This window comes from Balaenoptera acutorostrata, chromosome 1, assembly GCF_949987535.1.
Source record: "Balaenoptera acutorostrata chromosome 1, mBalAcu1.1, whole genome shotgun sequence".
Lineage (NCBI taxonomy): Eukaryota > Metazoa > Chordata > Mammalia > Artiodactyla > Balaenopteridae > Balaenoptera > Balaenoptera acutorostrata.
Window position 1 is genome coordinate 182327832 of NC_080064.1, and position 19304 is coordinate 182347135.

Consider the following 19304-nt stretch of genomic DNA (forward strand, 5'->3'; position numbering starts at 1 on the left):
GAAGAATTTTTGGCACACATGGATACCAATCACCGGCTAGGTTGACCATAGCTAAGTCTTCCAACTTATATCCTGGTGAGTTATTAATTTATCCAGTTAGCAAAAATTTCTACAGGCTTTCTATGTGACATTTACTGTGATCGTTTGAGATATAATAAATAGAATAGTCATTGCATCTCAGGAGCTCCCAGTCAAACAAGAGATGTAAATAAACAAATGGGTCACAGTGACACAAACACCTACAGGAGTAAAGCATGAGGAAGGCACACCTAGTATCTGCAGTCTCCTACCTTTCTATACTCAGCCTCCGGGGATCCGGAAGGTTAATCCTAAGTAAAGTCTTGAAGGATGAATAGGGATTCAGACCAATGGGAGGCAGGTCAGAGTGAAGAAGGGCATTCCAGGCAGAGTAAACAGCACTTGCAAAAAACCTGTAGGGCATGGCGTATCTTGGTGTATCATGGAAAGTGGTTTAACGTGTCCAGAGTATGTTTATACAGGTTTAGCAAGACATGAGGTTAGATAAGCAATCATGAGACTATGAAAACGTGACCTGTCATGTTGAAGAGTATGAATTTTGTGCTGTATGCTACAGTGAGGACTGTGGGCATGGGAGTAAAATTATCAAGTTTAGGTTGGAATCGAGATTTTCTGAGGGACAATGCAAAGTATTTGATGACTGATAAGAGAGAGAGGGTGGGGAAAAGAAGGTGGTGGGGAGGCAAGGATGACTGTGGATTTCCAGCTGAATGGTTGTACCATTTACCTGAATAAGGGAATATAGAAGGAGGAACAGATTGGGGGTACCTGAGGACCTCCAGAGAAGACTTTTAGTAGGTACTTAGCATATGGATCTGCAGGGATCAGGAACTGAGAACCTTAGGCCCATCATCTGATCACCCTGAGCCTCCATGTCTCCAACTATAAAATGAAGATAAAACACCTGCACGTTCTACTTGACAGACTGTTACTGGAAAATATGAAACAATGAATGTTAAGCATGTGTTTAAACAAGAAAGTCCTTTAAAAATGTAGAAAGTTATTCTATTAAAGTCACACTCAGCTCCTTACCAACCTGCCGCTACTCCTCAAATACTCTGAGCCATCTAGATCAACATCCTCACCATTTCCTGTTACACCATGCTCATTCCCAGTTTCAGACCTTCATTCACGCTGTTCCTAACCGAAATGGCCTTCCCTCTCCCCAGGCTACAGTCTACTGATGCCCCGAGGTTCAGTGCAAGTCTCACCGCTTAGACTTTTGGAGATAACATTGACTTCTCACCTGAGCGCTTATTACTTGCCTGTGTGTGTTTGGTGGGGGGAGTACCTTTTAAATTGACTTTCCTTTTTAATTAATTTATTTAACAGATAATATATTCACAGTGTTTAAAATTCAAAAGCTACCAAAGAGTTTACAGTAAAAAGTCTACTTCCTACGCTTATTCCTCAAGTTCTCTTCCCCCCAGGCAGTTAATATCATCAGTTTTTTGTGATCCTTCCCCAGACAAGCAAATTAAAATCAGTGGCTTTCAGATCATGCTCTGGTGGCTCAGATGACAACAGAGGCCACAGAGAAAGAGACCAAGAGGCTCTGTTTCTTCAGCTTCCAAAATAGCTGCACTGTTTGTACTTATTTTACATACAGGGCTAAAAATTTTGCTAAATTTTAGTGACAGCAACTGTTACTAAAGTTTTAAAATTGCTAACTATACCACTCATTTTGTAGCCTAATATATACTATATAGCATTTTTATTATTATTGTATTGATATATAGCTGTTAGGCAAAAACAAAAATTTATGCAGAATAAATTTGGAAATGGTGGTTTAAACAATTACTATAGGACTATGTGTGTGACAGGACAATTAATGTAGATTCAAACACTATCCATAACTCATGGCCCAATCCCCAACCCACGAAAGTAGCGGGTCCTTTTATGCATTTTTGCTTCAGTCCATTTATATGTGACTGTCCATCCCTGGCTTTGCTGCCCTAAAATCTTAGCTCTGAGAAATTACACGGAGGGTGTGCAGGGATGATAAGAGGAGAGGTCTGAGCAGAAAAAGAGAAAAAACGGAGTAAATATTCCACGTGCCTGGGAAAGAGCAGGGCGTTAGCTTTTGTAATAAGAAAATACGACACTGGGCATTCTTATTGCTTCTGAGAGGGGGCGAAAACTCTAGGGATAAACTTGATGGCAGCTGTGGAAGAGACAGGATTCTAAGCACTAGGGAAGATATCAGCTTTGGCAAAAATTCCCTTTCCCTTTATGTGGCCCAGTAGCCATGGAGTTCTCCAAGGATGAATCCTGAAGGATCAAACACACGAGCTCAGACAATAGACATCTTATGAATGAAGACTCGACAAAGGTAAGAATCTCTGCTATGTTGGCACTACTTAAGTCTCACAGGACTTCTGTATAAACCAGAGAAGGGAAACCTCCAATAATGACTGAGATTAAACTGCCTATCAGACCTATATATAAGGGTTTTGGAATCAAACCCAATTGGCTTTGAACTTTTCTGCACTTATCACTAACAGTGTATCCTTGGGGAAGTAACTATCTCTGAGCCTAAAATTCCTCATCTATTAAATGGTGATAGTATTCACAGGACTGGTATAAGACTTTAGTTGGGGGCTTCCCTGGTGGCGCAGTGGTTGAGAATCTGCCTGCCAATGCAGGGGACACGGGTTCGAGCCCTGGTCTGGGAAGATCCCACATGCCACGGAGCAACTAGGCCCGTGAGCCACAACTACTGAGCCTGCGCGTCTGGAGCCTGTGCTCCGCAACAAGAGAGGCCGCGACAGTGAGAGGCCCGCGCACCGCGATGAAGAGTGGCCCCCACTCGCCGCAAGTAGAGAAAGCCCTCGCACAGAAACGAAGACCCAACACAGCCAAAAATAAATAAATAAATAAAATAAAATAAAAAAGACTTTAGTTGGTATATACATTAAGTATACAAAATGCTTAGTACAATATTTCACTTTCACCAGTCAACCAGTCAATGTCAGCTGTTTTAATCTCATTCAATAATTATGTACTGAGATCAGATTATGTTATTTATTGAACCTTATGTGCATTCAATGGCAAAAACAGATAAATAAATAAAACGGACCTGTTCTGAAATACCTTACAGATTAATAGATTTAAAAACCATCAAGAACCAATCTAACTGAGGAAAATCTCCATTTTTAATTTTTTTCAAGAGCCCAAAGATAATTAGATGCAAATCTGGAGAATAACTTGGCGACGATGCTGAGCAATACTCTTTTTGATCAAACCTAGTTGAGACACTAAAGTAACAAACAATTTTCTTGGGTGGCTCATTACTTGAACTTTTAAAGACGTTTTTTCAGCAATTCCAACACCATTAGAACAAATGTAGATTCCAAAGTTGAATATTTTGACAATAGTCACTGAAATGTATACACTTTTATATGTTTGATTAAAAGGAGGTGTCAATTCATAACCATCTGAATGGTGGCTTGTGAGCGGAAATAGCAGCAATGAAAGTTAAGTCACAGTGTTCATGGAATGACATATACATAAGTATACTCTCCTGTCCTGTCTACACAAAGATATAGACCTCCAACCACTAATGAATAATAATAAACAATAGGGCTAAAAACGCTCATTACTCCATAGAAAACAACTTAATTTTTGATCATCCTGTTTAAGTAATCTGATTCTATTAAAAACTGACTTGAAGGATCTCCTATTGGCCAAATCTAGGAAAATTTTAGCACCAAATCAATTAGTGATAATTTATTATAACCCATTAAATAAAATAGGAATTCATGAGTTAAAACTGATGAATGAAAGAAAGAAAAGAAAGAAAGAAAGAAAGAAAGAAAGAGAAAGGAAGGAAGAAAGAAAGAGGAAAAAAGGTCCTTTCTTATGCTAAAATGCTAACAAGTATAAACTTAGAGGAAATGACAAAATTAGAAAATCACTATTTGACAAATATAATAATAATTGATTCTGGTAAGATCCATCATTAGATGCTAAACCTACGGTAAAAATTTTTGATGAGGAAGAAGATATATGCCCAGTCTTAAAACATTGCCTCGCAAGATAAAAATAGCAAGTCTACAGTGTAAGTGTGTTAAATTATCAAATTTAGCATTAACTGCCTTGCAACAAACTGACAGTATATGGTTCCTAACATGATGTACTGAGATGTATTTCTAGAAAAAAGGCGTAACCTCAATCTAACAATGAAGAAACATAACCAAACCAAAACTGAGGAATAATCTGAAAAATAGTCTATATTCTTCAAAAATATCAAGATCATGAAAAGCAAAGACAGACCAAACATATTAAAGGTGACTAAAGAAAAACAACAGCTAGGTACAACGCGAAATCCTGGGTTTTACCCTGGAAAAGATGTTTTTGCTATAAATGACATTATTGGGAAAATCAGTGAAATGTGAATAGAGTCTAAAGATTAGATAAAAGTATTGTACAGATGTCAGTTTCCTGATTCTGATCATTTTAATATGGTTATGTAGAAAATATCCACTGTTGAATTGAGAGGAAAGGAGCACCACTTCTGCAACTTTGTCTCAAATGATTCAAAATAACCATAGAAAAAAGACCAAAAATATGTATAGAGGGGTAAAAGAAAATGATAAAGTAAATTTGTTCACTTTAGTGAAGAAATCTGCATAAAGAATATAGGGGAATTCTTTGTACTATTTTTGCAACTTTTCTGTAAATCTGAAATTATTTCAAAACTTAAAAATTACTTTTTAAGTAGTCTGAACTGTCAGTGATGCAAGAGATTAGTGTTCTAGACAAGAAAACCCATGCTAACAATTAACAAAATTAATGAAAGATACTTTAAGTTTGTTGCAGACATGTAAGTGGGCTATTCAGCCAGTTAAATTAAAAGAATAAACTTTTCTTTGGTTTTGGTGGATTTTAAAAATCTTAAGTGACATATTAATTAAGTGGGAACGTATAGTATTAAAATAGGAGCTTAACTTGAGGGAATCATGTCATTTAGAGAAGTTATCACTAAAATGGGTTCCCCTGTAGGGACATCAGATCTGCTTTATAAGAGCATCACAGTGATTTTAAACCTAACTGTAAGAGAGATCCAAAACTTGTAAAAAGTTCATGCCAGCATTTTTTTAAAAATACTTATTTATTTCATTAAATCTAAAGTATTATGCTCTTCCTCCAAGCAGTCCCTGTATTTTATTAACATGTTTTAAACTTTTCTTGCCAAAGGTGAACTCTTATCATTTAGTTGTCTACTTATTTTTTTTCTTTCCCCTCTCTATATCTTTTAATTTCACTTAGATGCCTCTAATAAAGAATAAATGAAGAACAAATTTAAACTATTATAGTAGAAAATAGTAACAAATCAGGAAACTTGTGAAGTAGGCAAATGATTATAAACCTCCTCATTTTGTATCAAAAAATTATTTTTTTCTTAATTTCTGAAATCATTAAACTGAAGTATAAGTTGGCATGTTATCTCATACTTCTACAAGTCTATCAGGGGATATAGATGATTGTGTTATGCTATACTTATTAAGGCAATCTTCAAAAACTCCCAAGAGTCAATTATAGGAAATGATAAGTAGCACAGAGAGAAATTATCTTACATTTTTATCTTGTAGAATTAATTTGGGGCACTTCAACCAATGTTTACTGACAGTGCAATGGGCCAGGGATTGGTCTAAATGTTGGTGGACCAAAGATGAACAAGCTACAGTGCTTACTCTGAAAGAGCTCACTGTCTAGAAAATAGAGACTCTTCAACAAATAATACATACAAATGCATATGCTGTGAACGGTACTTTAACAAAAATAAAATATCTAGTATAGTTTGGGTATAAAGAAATGAGTCATCAATTCTCCATGGAAAAATCAGCAAAGGCTTCTGAGAAGAATTCTCGTTCTGAAAATTAAACCCAATTTTGTTCTCATATAAATATTATCAATAACTTCAAAACTACATGTAAATGTGACTAAAGTGAATTAGTTACAACAAATTGAATAATTCAAGTGCTAACATATATAAATTTTATATTTACCTTCACAATTAGTTGATAATGTTGTCTGCCTAAGTAACCTCTCCATTGTTTCTGAATAATTGTTGCTACCCTGTGTAAGTACCTGGGTGAAAAATATGCTTATTAGTATGCTTTCATTGAAACAATGATATATCTTCAATTTTTGCTTAGAATATTCCTTTTCACAATTCAAGAAATCAAATTCAAAGCCGAGTTTACATGTACTTTTAAAGACAGTATGAAGGTTCCCAAAAAACCTAAAAATATGATCTAACTAAAAAAACTAAAAACTACCATATGATCCAGCAATCCATTCCTGGGTATATATATCCAAAGAAAACAAAAACACTAATTTGAAAAGATACATGTACCCCAATATTCAATAGCAGCATTATTTATAATTACCAAGATATGGAAGCAACCTATGTGTCCATCAACAGATGAATGGATAAAGAAGATATATATATATATATATATACACACACACACACACACACATATATATATATATATGTATATATGTATGTATACACACACACACAGAATGGAATACTGCTCAGCTACAAAAAAGAATGAAATTTTGCCATTTTCAACAACATGGGATATTATGCTTAGGGAAATTAGTCAGACAGAGAAAGCCAAATACTATATGTTATCACTTATATGTGGAATCTAAAAAATAAAACAAACTAGTGAATATAACAAAAAAGAAACAGACTCGCAGATATAGAGAATGAACTAGTAGTTACCAGTGGGGTGACGGAAGAGGGAGGAAATAGATAGGGATAGGGTATTAAGAGATACTACTCTGCATAAAATAAATAAGCTACAAGGATATATTGTATAGCACAGGGAATATAGCCAATGTTTTGTAACTATAAATGGAATATAATCTATAAAAATTTTGAATCGCTATTAAATTAATATGAAACTAATATTGCAAATTAGTTCAGTAAAAATAAATAAGTCAAAAGAAAATTGAAAAGAAAGAAGAATGCAATGAAATATTGAAATATATTTTTAAAAAGACTATGTAAAACAGGTCATAGTGACATGTTAAGAAATAAGCCAGGCACTATTGATATGAATTACTATAAGTACTTTGAAATAATTTGTGAGGTCAAGAAACACTTCCCTTTTTCATACTTATATTACTCAGTCTACCTTAGCTAAAGTCATTTTAGTCTGCTGAATTAAAAAATACTCTCTGCTCCCATGTTCCTATTTGGTATAGTGGCCAAAAGAGAACCGTCATCTTCATGCTTTTATTTGCATGTCTGGCTCCTACTAGTAAATATAAGGAAGTATACAGTATAACCTCTAGCTGACCATCTGAGTTATTATGGATTAGTCATATTCTTCCAGGGCAATATTTTTCAGAATTGATGAGAAACTGAGGGAAATTTGAGCACTGAACAAAAAGTGGAAACAGTTAACATAGGGATCAATTGCAGTCTCTTTGTAATCAGAATGACATCATTTTGGTGTCATTTGCCTTTATTTACCAACACGTTGGAGAGGATTGGAATAGCTTCTTTTTGTTTTGTTTTGTTTTTCTTTCTTACCAGTCAATAAATTCATTGCTATAAAAATACAAGTCCAATCATTTGTCACATCCTATGGAACTTGAAGAAAATAAACTGATCAAGTATATTTATGACATTGAGAATTTTTAAAAGAGATATGGTCAACATCATTTAGTTTCTTTATATGTGAGAAAATATGACCAAAAAGAGTTATGTCTTTAAAGGACATCATATAATTTATTAACTTCATTACAAGTAAAATAAAAAATTATTTGCAATAAGAACCACATGAATAAATTACATTTTCTAAGGAGTATATTTTTATGATATATCTGAGGTTCCATGACAAAATCAATATACCTGATATATGCTCGAACTTGACATCCTCGAAACCAGCTCTGGATTTTAACTGCTGCATCATTCTCCTTTTTTCGAAATATATCCACAACGCTAAAAAGAAATTTTTTTAAGCATTTCATTAGTGACTAATATAATTCTCAAGCAAATCAACCTGTTAAACTTAATTTTTAATTTCTTTGAAAATGATAATTATAATTCAAATGTCATTTTAAATAAAATTAAAATACTAAAGAAAGTATTCCAGAAATTATAAGCTATGTTTCAAAAATTAACCTTTCTCTAAGAGGCCATGTGCTTTCAACAGCTTTACTTTTTTTAACTTTTATAATCACCTATTTGCAACTAATTAATTCACCAGTGGTTTTTATAAGGAAATTTAAAAAGCAATGTGCTATTTTGTCATTATTTTAAAAACATAATTATTTGAATTTACTGTTTAAATGCCACTACACATATTATGCAAGATAACAATCCTTGCATATTTCACTTACTACATCAGTTAAATGAATTGCCTCTAAGTAAAATGAATCCGTCATTTTACCTATTCTAGATAGAGTTCTTAGAACATACATTTCAGTTAAAGGAGGCAGGGGCCAGGGCCATAGGTCTTATAAAGAGATAAGAAATTCATTCTTTAGATTTTACTGACTTATAGGAAGAAAAGGTTTAGTCAGGACAGATCTCCATCTTAATTTTTTCAGTCATTACAATTCTCCCTCTCCATCCCCATCTGATAAAGTCATGTTGCTTAGGGCAATTACTGTAGACCACAGAGTAATCTCTCTCCTAGAAGGCTGGCTGGCACTTTGCACTTTATGTTTGCTGAATGAATAAAGAATTGCTAGTCACTTATTTTTTACTTTTTAAAAAATTCTCTCAAGAATTGTGTTTTCTTAGGCTATTTTTTTGTTTTCGTTGTACGTTAAATATATAGATTTCATTAAATTTATATAATTAGAACAAAAACAGAATGGGAAAAATATTTCAAATAATACTGTGAAGTTGGCTGAGAAAGCAAATAGGATTAGCAATTAAACTGTCAGTGACAAATAGTTAAAGAAGCAAATAGACAGATTATCTACTAGATAAGCAGGAAAGAGAGTTACCTAGAAAGCCTGACTGAAAAGGATCTACAAAAGCAGAGACAGGAACAAAAATTATGCATCAAGTCAGTGACCCAGACGTGAAAAAGAGTAGTGGTGAGAAAACGCACAGATCAGTAAGGTTGCATAAAGGGTAGTAGAAGTGAAGAACAAACTGTAAAAACTACACAAGAGAATAGTCACTCACTTTACCAGATAATGGAAGGCACCATGATAAGATTACTGTATGACGCAATAAAATTAGCTGGAAATAACTGTGTGAGGACACACTAGACAATTAGAAGAAAAGAAAGTTTTGTTATTGCTGTATGTTTGCCCTTCAGGTACAAAATAATAGCAGAGACATGTATAAACTGTATTCTTGGCTCAAATTATTAGACTGCACGTGGGAGAGACAACAGCTTAAAGTCCTTTCCTCCATGGAGCCTTCCTTGAATCCCCAGAATCCATGAGGCCTTTCCATTATACACCCTCATAGCTCTTCATAACATTTAACACAATCATATGTAATTGTTTAATGAGGGTCTTTCCACTAAACTCTAAGATGCAAAAGGCAGTCATCTTGTCTATTTTGTCCCACATGACTCTCTCAGTGGGTCCAGAGAGATAATGGATGTTATTCCTAATACTCAACCTTTGTCTTCCCAGAGCTGCTTCCTCTGGGGGACAGCATGTCACCTGTCACATTTAATCTCTGTGAAGAATGCCATTTGCAAGCTCCCTCACTACACCTTTCACTGCGTGGACATCTCTCCCCATTTAAGGAAGACAGAGTTGCTGAGAACCCAACAGGAACCCCCAGGCTCTTAGTAACTTGAGTCCTGGGGTGATTATGGGTAATAGACAGGCAGATCTCTGAACGAACCTATTGAAAGAAGTAGAGAAAAGAATAATAATATATTAAACAAATTAATACTTTATGTGCTAGCACTGTTCCTAGCATTTACATACCACTGAGTTAACTTACATATAATCCTTTCACATCTCGATGAAGTAAATAAATATGCCCATTTGACAGCAGAAGATACTGAGGCAGAGGGAAGTGTAGCGATATGCCCAAGGTCACACATTGGTGGGTGTCAGAGTGGAGATTTGATTCTAGGTAGTCTAGCTCTCAAGGCTGCATTCTTAACCATCACTTCCCCCGAAGGGGAAGAGGAAGGATGAGAACAGGAGAAGGGAGGGAAGTAAAAGGGAAGAAAAAGCAAGGAAAAAAGGGCAAGAGGAAAAATGCACGTAAGCCATTTCCAAACATAATATTGAAATTGTGTGGCATAAAATAGCACCCATCACTTAATAACAATAAATGAAGATGAAGATGTGGAAAAACATCAACATCTATAGCAAAAAACAAAAATTTCTCACTATACTGAGTACTGTGAGAATGCAGTACAATAGGCACTTGTGTATATGGCCAGAAGGAAACAATTTGGTCTTTGAACACATACAGAAAACTTTCATTTATAAGAGTTTCAAAAGTCACACAACTTCAGGAATGTTCGTTAGAAGTGCATACACATACACATGGTAGTAAAACTATAATGGGAATGATAAAACAAATTTCAGGACAGACGTGCAGTAAATTTCTAAGATCTGTCATGTCTTCATAAACTAGGAATGCCATAAATGGGAAAACCAAAGACTGTGCTGTTGTCACTATATTTGAGGGAAAGAAAAGAAACTTTGAAAAAATTAAACAACCCAATTGAAAAGCAGCAAAACACAGGCAATTTACAGAAAAGAAAATACAAGCAATTTACACTTCTAAAAGCCTTGACCTGGGTTCTGGGTATATTTGCACTTTTGAGATCTATAGCAAACCATCTTGTGAGTGCCGATGTGTATTTCAGGAAGAATTACATTGAAACAAACAAGGTCCTTAAAATTTCAGAAAACAAGGCCCTTTAGTCAAGAAGCTGAAGTTAGGGATTGACGAATGGTTACCAATGTTAAATTTTACTGTCAAATGTCATCACTGTTCCAAAAACGGTAAGCACATTTAGAATTTCATTCTGAACAGTTAACTGATTGATGCTACTTCCACAAAATATGTGAATTTGCTGCTTCTCCAAGGCAATGTGAAAGAGGAAGTATTACCTTTATGTATTCAATACAAACATTTATTTATATAATTTTGGTATAATGTACATTGAAAAACATGTAAAATATTGAAGAAACTAACAAATGGCATTAAAGTGTCTTCAAGTTTAAGGGAAATATTAGACTTATCTAGGCATTAAACCCTAAGGAATTTGACCATTTAATATAACATGAACTATGGCCTAACCTAGTTAAAATATTAGGATAGTGGCCAGCACTTTTGCTTTGAAGAAAGACCTTAGCTCAAATTCTAACTGTGCCACTTACTGGTTGGGTTACCTTAAGCAAGTTTTTTAATCCAAAATTCAGTTTCTTCTGTAAAATTTCAATAATAGTGTATCATGGGTATGTTTGTTGGCATATCACAAAGAAACTGGAAGACTGGTAAATAATATGTTTTCAATAAATGATAATGATAATTACTACATTATTACATAATGATGGGCATCTATGTAGATTGCAGGAAGAAAAAAATACCAGTCTGTCAATATCTTATTCATTAATTCAAAAATACTTATTATATGTAAACTATGTGTTAGTATGGCATTTATTTATTATTGAATAAATCTAACATGTAACATTTTGTTAAGCTTAAGGTGTATAGCTTATTACATAGATACATTTACATATTGTAATATGATTGACAGTATAGTGATATTTATATTACATAACTATAATATAATATTATTGTCTATTATATGAATTAGATCTCTATGGCTTATTTACTACTCATTACACATTTGTACTCTTAAACACCATCATTCTTAGCCACCCCCCTCCTCTGGTAACCACCATTTACTCTCTGTTTTTTATGGGTTTAATTTTTTTAGATTCCACATATAAATGATCTAATATAGCACTTGTCTTTCTGTCTGACTTACCTCACTTAGCATAATGTGCTCAAGGTCCATCCATGTTGTCACAAATGGGAAGGTATCTTCCTTTCTTACGGCTGAATAATATTCCATTGTGCATATGTACCACATCTTTTTTACCCATTCATCCATTTATGGGCATTTGGGTTGTTTCCAAATCTTGGCTATTATAAATAATGCTGCAATAAATGTGGAGTGCATATATCTTGTCAAAATCCTGTAGTCATTTCATTTGGGTATATACCCAGAAGTGGAATAGCTGGATCATACGGTAGATCTATTTTTAATTTTTTGAGGAATCTTCAAATTGCTTGCCATACTGGTTGGACCAATTTACATTCCCACTAACAACATACAGAGGTTCTCTTTTCACTACATCCTTGACAGCACCTGTTGTCTCTTGTCTTCTTGATGATAGCCATTTTAACAGATGGGAGATGATATCTCATGGTGGTTTTTGTTTGCATTTCCCTTATGATTAGTCATGTTGAGCATCTTTTTATGTGTCTGTTGGCCATTTCAATGTCTTCTTTAGAGAAGTGACTATTTAGTTCTTCTGCCCATTTTTTAATTGGACTGTTTGCTTTTCTGTTATTGAGTTGACTAAGCTCTTTATATATTTTGGATATTAAGCCCCTATCTGATACGTGGTTTTTTCTCCCATTCTGTAGGTTGTCCTTTCATTTCGTTGATTGTTTCTTTTGCTGTACAGAAGCTTTTGAGTTTGATGTAGTTGCATTTGTGAATTTTTTTCTTTTGTTGCTCGTGCTTTTGGCATCATGCTCAAAAAATTATTGCCAAGACCAACATTGATGGGCTTTTTCCCTAGGTTTCCTTCTAGTTTTATAGTATCAGGTCTTATATTTAACTCTTTAATCCATTTTGGGTTAATTTTTGTGAGTGTTGTGAGATAGGGGTCCAATTTCATTTTTCTACATGTGTTTCTTCAGTTTTCCCATTTGTTGAGAGACTATCCTTTCCCTGTTGAGTATTCTTGGCTCCCTTGTTGAATATTAGATGACCATATATGCTGGGATTTAATTTTAGGCTTTCTATTTTGTTCCATTGGTCGATGTGTCTATTTTTGTGCCAGTATCATACTGTTTTTATTACTATGGTTTTGTAGTATAGTTTGAAATCCAGAGGTGTGATACCTCCAGCTTTGTTCTTTTGTCTCAGCATTGCTTTAGCCATTCAGGGTCTTTTGTGGGTCCCCATAGATTTTAGGGTTATTTCTTTATCCATAAATTTTAGGATTGTTTCTTCTATTTCTGTAAAGAATGCCTTTGGTATTTTGGTGGGGATTGCATTGAATCTGTAGATGGTTTTGGGTAATATGGATATGTTAACAATATTAATTCTTCCAATCCAGGAACACAGGATGCCTTTCCATTTTTTGTGTGTTCCTCATTTTCTTTTAGCAAAGTTTTGTAGTTTTCATTGTACATATCTTTTACTTCCTTGATTAAATTTATTCCTAAATTTTTTATTGGTTTTAATTCTATTGTGAATGGGATGGTTTACTTTCTTTTTTCTGATGTTTCATCATTAGTGCAAAGGAATCCAATTGGTTTCTGTCTGATTTCAAATCCTGCCACTTTACTGAAATTGTTGATTACTCCAACAGTTTTGGACTAATTCTTTGGGATTTTCTATATATAGGATCATATCATCAGCAAATAATGACAGTTTTACTTCTTCCTTTCCAGTTTGGATGTCTTTTATTTCTTTCTCTTGCCTAATTTCTCTAGCTAGAACTTCCAGTACTATACTGAGTAGGAGTGGAGAGATTATTTCCTTGATTCTGATCATAGAGGAAACGCTTTCAGTTTCTCTACATTAAGAATAATGTTAGCTGGGTTTGTCATATACGGCCTATATTATGTTGAGGTATGTTCTTTCTATACCCAGTCTGTTAAGGGTTTTTATCATGAAAAGATGTTGTATTCTGTCAAATGCTTTTTCTGGATCTATTGAGATGATCATATGATTTTTATCTTTCATTTTATTGATGTGATGATATATTACATTTATTGACTTGCATATATTGAATAGTCTTTGCATCCCAGGGATAAATCCCACTTGGACATAGTGTCTACTCCTTTCAATGTGTTCTTGAATTCAGTTTACTAATATTTTGTTGAGAATTTTTCCATCAATATTCATGGGGGATATTGGTCTACAGTTTTCCTTTCTTCTTGTATCCTTATTTAGTCTTGGTATCAAAATGATGCTGGCTTTGTAGAATGAGTTTGGAAGTGTTCCTCAACATTTTGGAAAAATTTGAGGAGGACTGGTGTTCATACCTCTTTAAATGTTAGGTAGAATTCTCAAGTGAAACCATCTGGTCCTGGAATTTTCTGTGTTAGAAGTTTTAAAATTACCAATTCAATCTCTTTACTTGTCATTGTCTGTTCAGATTTGCTATTTTTTTCTGATTTAATCTTGGCAAGTTGTTAGCTTCTAGAAATGTATCCATTTCTTCTACATTATATAATTTTTTGGCATAGAATTGTTCAACAGTTGTCTCTTGATTCTATGTACTTCTGTAGCATCAGTTGTAGTATCTCCTCTTTCATTTCTAATTTTATTTATTTGAGTCGTTTTTTTGTCTTAGGCTAGCCAAAGGTTTTTCAATTTTGCTTATCTTTTTGAAGAACCAGCTCTTAGTTTTGTTGATCCTTTCTATGATTTTGTGGTCTCTATTTCATTTATTTCCATTCTGATCCTTGTTATTTCCTTCTTTCTGCTAACTTTGAGCAGAAATTTTTTCTTTTTCTAGTTCCTTGAGGAGTAAAGTTAGTTGTTCATTTGAGATGCAATTTCTTAATATATATATTTATTGCTGTAAACTTTCTTCTCAGAACTGCTTTTGCTGCATCCTGCAATATTTGATATGTTTTATTTTCATTTTCACTTGTTGAGACAACTTTTTATTTCCCTTTGATTTCTCTTTTGATCCAATGGTTGTCTAGAAATGTGTTGTTTTCACATATTTGTAGACCTTCTCACTTTTCCCTTATTGATTTCTAGCTTCATAGGATTGTTGTCAGAGAAAATAGATGATATGATTTCAATCTTTTAAATTTGCTAAGATCTTTTTTTGTGGCCTATCATACGATCTGTTCTGGAGAATGTTCCATGTGTACTTGAGAAGAATGTGCATTCTATTGCTGTTGGATGGAATATTCTGTATATGTCTCATAAATTCATTCCTTATAAAGTGTTGTTCAATTCCAACGTTGCCTTGTTGATTTTCTGTCTGGACAATCTATCCATTACTAATAGTGGGGTATTAAATGCTCTTACATTTTTAGTGTTATTGTCTATTGTATTGCCTTTCTGAGCTTTCTTGTAGCTCACTGAATTCCTTCATAACACCTGTTTTATATTCTTTATTATTTAGATTGCAATAGTCCATGTTTTTGGGTTCAACTGCTGGAAAATTGTCATTTTCTTTTTGTACTACCATATTACCATGACTGTTCATGGTGTCTGATGAAAAGTACCTCTGTTGCTGCTTTTTTTTTTTTTTTTTTTTGGCTGCATTTGAAGTAGCAAATGCCTTTCTTATTTGGTAAGGCTTAATTTACTTTGATTCTAACAATTCAACAGATTGATAATTAGGAGCCTTCCTTTTGTTTTCCAGAAGGTGGCGCTACAAATACAGGTTTTGTGTTCCTCTTCCTGGAGCTGACTTGCCCCTAAGGTTGGGAGCACACACACAAAAATAAAGCAAAGGTAGTGGCAAAGCCTGGAGAGGTGTGTACTTACTACTTGGGACTTTGAGTGTGTCCACAGCTCAGTAGAAAGGTTCTTAATCGGGGTGGGGGTGAGGGGTGGGGGTGTCCCAGATGTCCATGGGCAGTCCTGTTGCCTCCTGGGGCAGACAGAAGATGACTTCCTTTAGTTCTTGTGGTCTGTCTACTTCCCTGTCCTTTATCTCCCTCAGTCACTGAGTGTCCTCAGAGAGAGCAACTGGTCCCTCGAGTTGCAACATGTGTGGCTGGACAGACCCTCACTCACCGCCTTCATCCTCCACCTCCTCTTCCAGAAAGGTTGTGCCAGCTCACTGACAGACTGGCCCCTGCCTTCTCTGCCATCACTCTTCTGCTGCCACCAGATCCGACGTCGCTTCCCTTGTTCAGTCGCCTCCTCTGCAATCTAATCCATCCACTTTCAGGTGCACAAATGGATGGATATCCCAGGTGTCTTCGTATGCTGTGCAGAGGTGCTTTCTTTCTTTTCTTTCTTTCTTTCTTTCTTTCTTTCTTTCTTCCTTTCTTTCTCTCTTTCTCTCTCTCTTTCTTTCTTTTCTGGTTATGGATGTCTGATTAGTTTTAAATCAAAGTGGAGAGAAAAAAGGAACAACTTATGCTGCCATGATGCTACCGTCACTTTTAGCATGCCATTTAAGCCAAAGATGTACATATGACATATTCTGTGCTCTCAAGCTTACAAACTATTGGGTGGGCCAAAAAGTGCCTTCAGTTTTTTAAGTAAAAATAAAACACACATTTTTCATTTTCACCAAGAACTTTATTGAACAACGTATTCACCCTTTTGTTCCATGACCTTCTGCCATTTTTCAGGCAACTTCATAATTCTATCTTCCCAAAACTTTTTATCTTTTTGCGCAAAGAACTGTTCCAAGTGCCTTTTACAGTCTTCCAGGGAATTGAAATTTTTTCCATTAAGAGAATTTTGTAAAGACCGAAATAAATGGAAAGCCGAACGTGCAATGTCTGGTGAATACGGCGGATGAGTTAGAACTTCCCAGCTAAGCTGTAACAGTTTTTGCCTGGTCATCAAAGAAACATGTGGTCTTACGTTATCCTAATGGAAGATTATGTGTTTTCTGTTGACTCATTCTGGAAGCTTTTCGTCGAGGGCCGCTTTCAGTTGGTCTAACTGGGAGCAGTACTTGTTGAAATTAATCGTTTGGTTTTCTGGAAGGAGCTCATAATAGAGGACTCCCTTCCAATCCCACCATATTCACAACATCCCCATCTTTGGATGAAGACCAGCCTTTGGTGTGGTTGGTGGTGGTTCATTTTGCTTGCCCCACGATCTCTTCCATTCCACGGTATTGTGTCCACTTTTCATCGCCTGTCACAAATTGTTTTAAAAACGGAACGTTTTCATTACATTTCAGTAAAGAATCACGTGTGGAAATATGGTCAAGAAGGTTTTTTCGCTTAACTTATGTGGAACCCAAACATCAAAGCGATTCACATAACCAAGCTGGTGCAAATGATTTTCAACGCTTTATTTGGATATTTTGAGTATGTTGGCTATCTCCTGTGTGACATAACATTGATTGTTCTCAATTATTGTTTCAATTTGATCACTATCAAGTTCAACTGTCCTACCTGACTGTGGAGCATCGTCCAGCGAGAAATCTCCAACACGAAACTTTGCAAAACACTTTTGACACGTTTGATCAGTCACAGCACCTTCTCCATACACTGCACAAACCTTTTTTTGCATTTCAGTTGCATTTTACCTTTCTTGAAATAATAAAGCATAATATTCTGAAAATGTTGCTTTTTTTCTTCCATCTTCAATATTAAAATGGCTACACAAAAATTCACCAATTTTGATGTCTTTTTTTAAATGCACACTGACATGACAGCTGTCACATACAATCTAGCAGAATTGTTTCGAATGAAGTTAAAGACAACTAAGCGCTACTACAGCCATCTTATGGAAAAAACGAAAGAACCTTTTGGCCCAACCAATAATAGAACTGAAAAATAATAGCAACAGTAAATAAAATTATGTGGAAAGTGAAATACCGTATGAGAAAAGTAAAATACCATGTTAGAAGGAAAGATCTGGAAAATTCAGAAGTAGAAAAGTGGTTTTCTTGTTTGTTTTTTTAGGAAATAGTGAGTAGGGAAAGACGGGAGTCAAAGGAAGCATTTTGAATAGGTTCTCAGAGGATGGGCAACTCTCCTGATCTGTATATCTAAAACATCTTAACATCTGTGCTGGGATATTCCTCAGGTACTTCAAATTCAACATATCTAAAATAACTCCTCTCATCCCTCCTCCACACACACCCATCCTCTATTCTTCTCTCTTAGAACAGCTCTTTTCTGCAAGCCATTTCTCATGAAAGACAATATGATTCACCCAACTGCTCAAATCAAAAACTGCAAAACCAATTATTTGCATTAGTTCATGTCTTCATATTTCTAAGATTAGTTATTTGCAAAAGCATTGTTTCCTAGACACTAGTCTTTTATTCTACTCTATCCTTCAAGCTATTGTTTGAATGGTCTTTCTAAAACATGAATCTAATCAAGTCCATTTTTTCCTAAAATCCTTTCATGGCAACCCCACAAAACACCCCAAGTCTTCTGAATGAAGTCTAAAGCCCTTGAGATGTCAAAGTCCTCCCAGCTCTGGCTCAGACTTAATCTCCCATGTCTTCTTTTACCACTTCAATCCTGTGATAGAGCCGTTCTACTCCTATAGTTCACAGAACAGGCCCTGTGCTCTCTTGACCTCAAACTATCACAAAACTACACCCTCTTCTTGAACTGACTTTTGCAACTTCCAGAGAGATATATCTTTATATATCCTGAAATTTCTTCTATATACTAATTATAACATTTATCTTCTTGAGAGGCTCGCCTTTTATTCATATCTGTATCCCAACATGTACTAAAGTATCTGATACATAGGAGGAGCTAAACTAATGTTCGTGGAAGGATGGAAGAAAGAAAGAAAAGAAGAAGGAAGAAAGGAAGAAAAGAAGGAAGATATGGTAAGTAATAGCTGAAGCCAAGGCAGAAGGCAAAGTTCTTAACAGTTCTCAGAATTTTGTGGATAATATTACGGGATATTAGACTCCCTGAATATCATCACTGTGGCACTGGCACCACACATCTCCAAAGTTTAACAGACTTTGGTTCAAAAAAATTTATAGCGAAAGGTGTTAAATAAGGGGGGAAAAAAACCCAAAAAACAAGGCCCAAGTATAAGAGACAAGTATTTTGCAGTTCATTAGGAGTTAATGGAAAGGCTTCAGGAAAGGGAGATCATGATTACACAGTGTCAACTGCCATGAAAAAGTCATGAAAACAAGGCCACTGTTTCAAGGGGTTACAGGGTTAAAAGGAATCTTTCGTTTTTCTTTTAACATTTTATCCTAGCCAATAATAAGATATCCTAGTGCAGGATATAAAATGTCATTTAGGGCAAAAACAGAAAAGATAAAGCAACACAATGTCTAGTAGAGCAGGCAATTCAAAGACGATAGAGTGTAAAGAAGATAAGGAAAGAAACATTTATTGAAAAAGG

The 19304-nt window shown here is 35.0% G+C and overlaps 1 protein-coding gene across 3 annotated transcripts in view; it reads right to left on the minus strand.

Moving 5' to 3' along the window:
- The window catches only part of SPATA17 (spermatogenesis associated 17), a 199524-nt gene that overhangs the window by 159211 nt on the left and 21009 nt on the right, over positions 1 to 19304 (minus strand). For 2 of the 3 annotated variants that reach the window (XM_057556589.1, XM_057556584.1), the window contains one exon: positions 7916 to 8005. In XM_057556589.1, the coding sequence (XP_057412572.1) occupies positions 7916 to 7939 (24 nt within the window). In that variant the 5' untranslated portion in view covers positions 7940 to 8005. Of the gene's footprint in view, positions 1 to 6050; positions 6133 to 7915; positions 8006 to 19304 lie in introns of all 3 variants that reach the window. The other variant, XM_007173524.2, reaches the window with a different exon arrangement.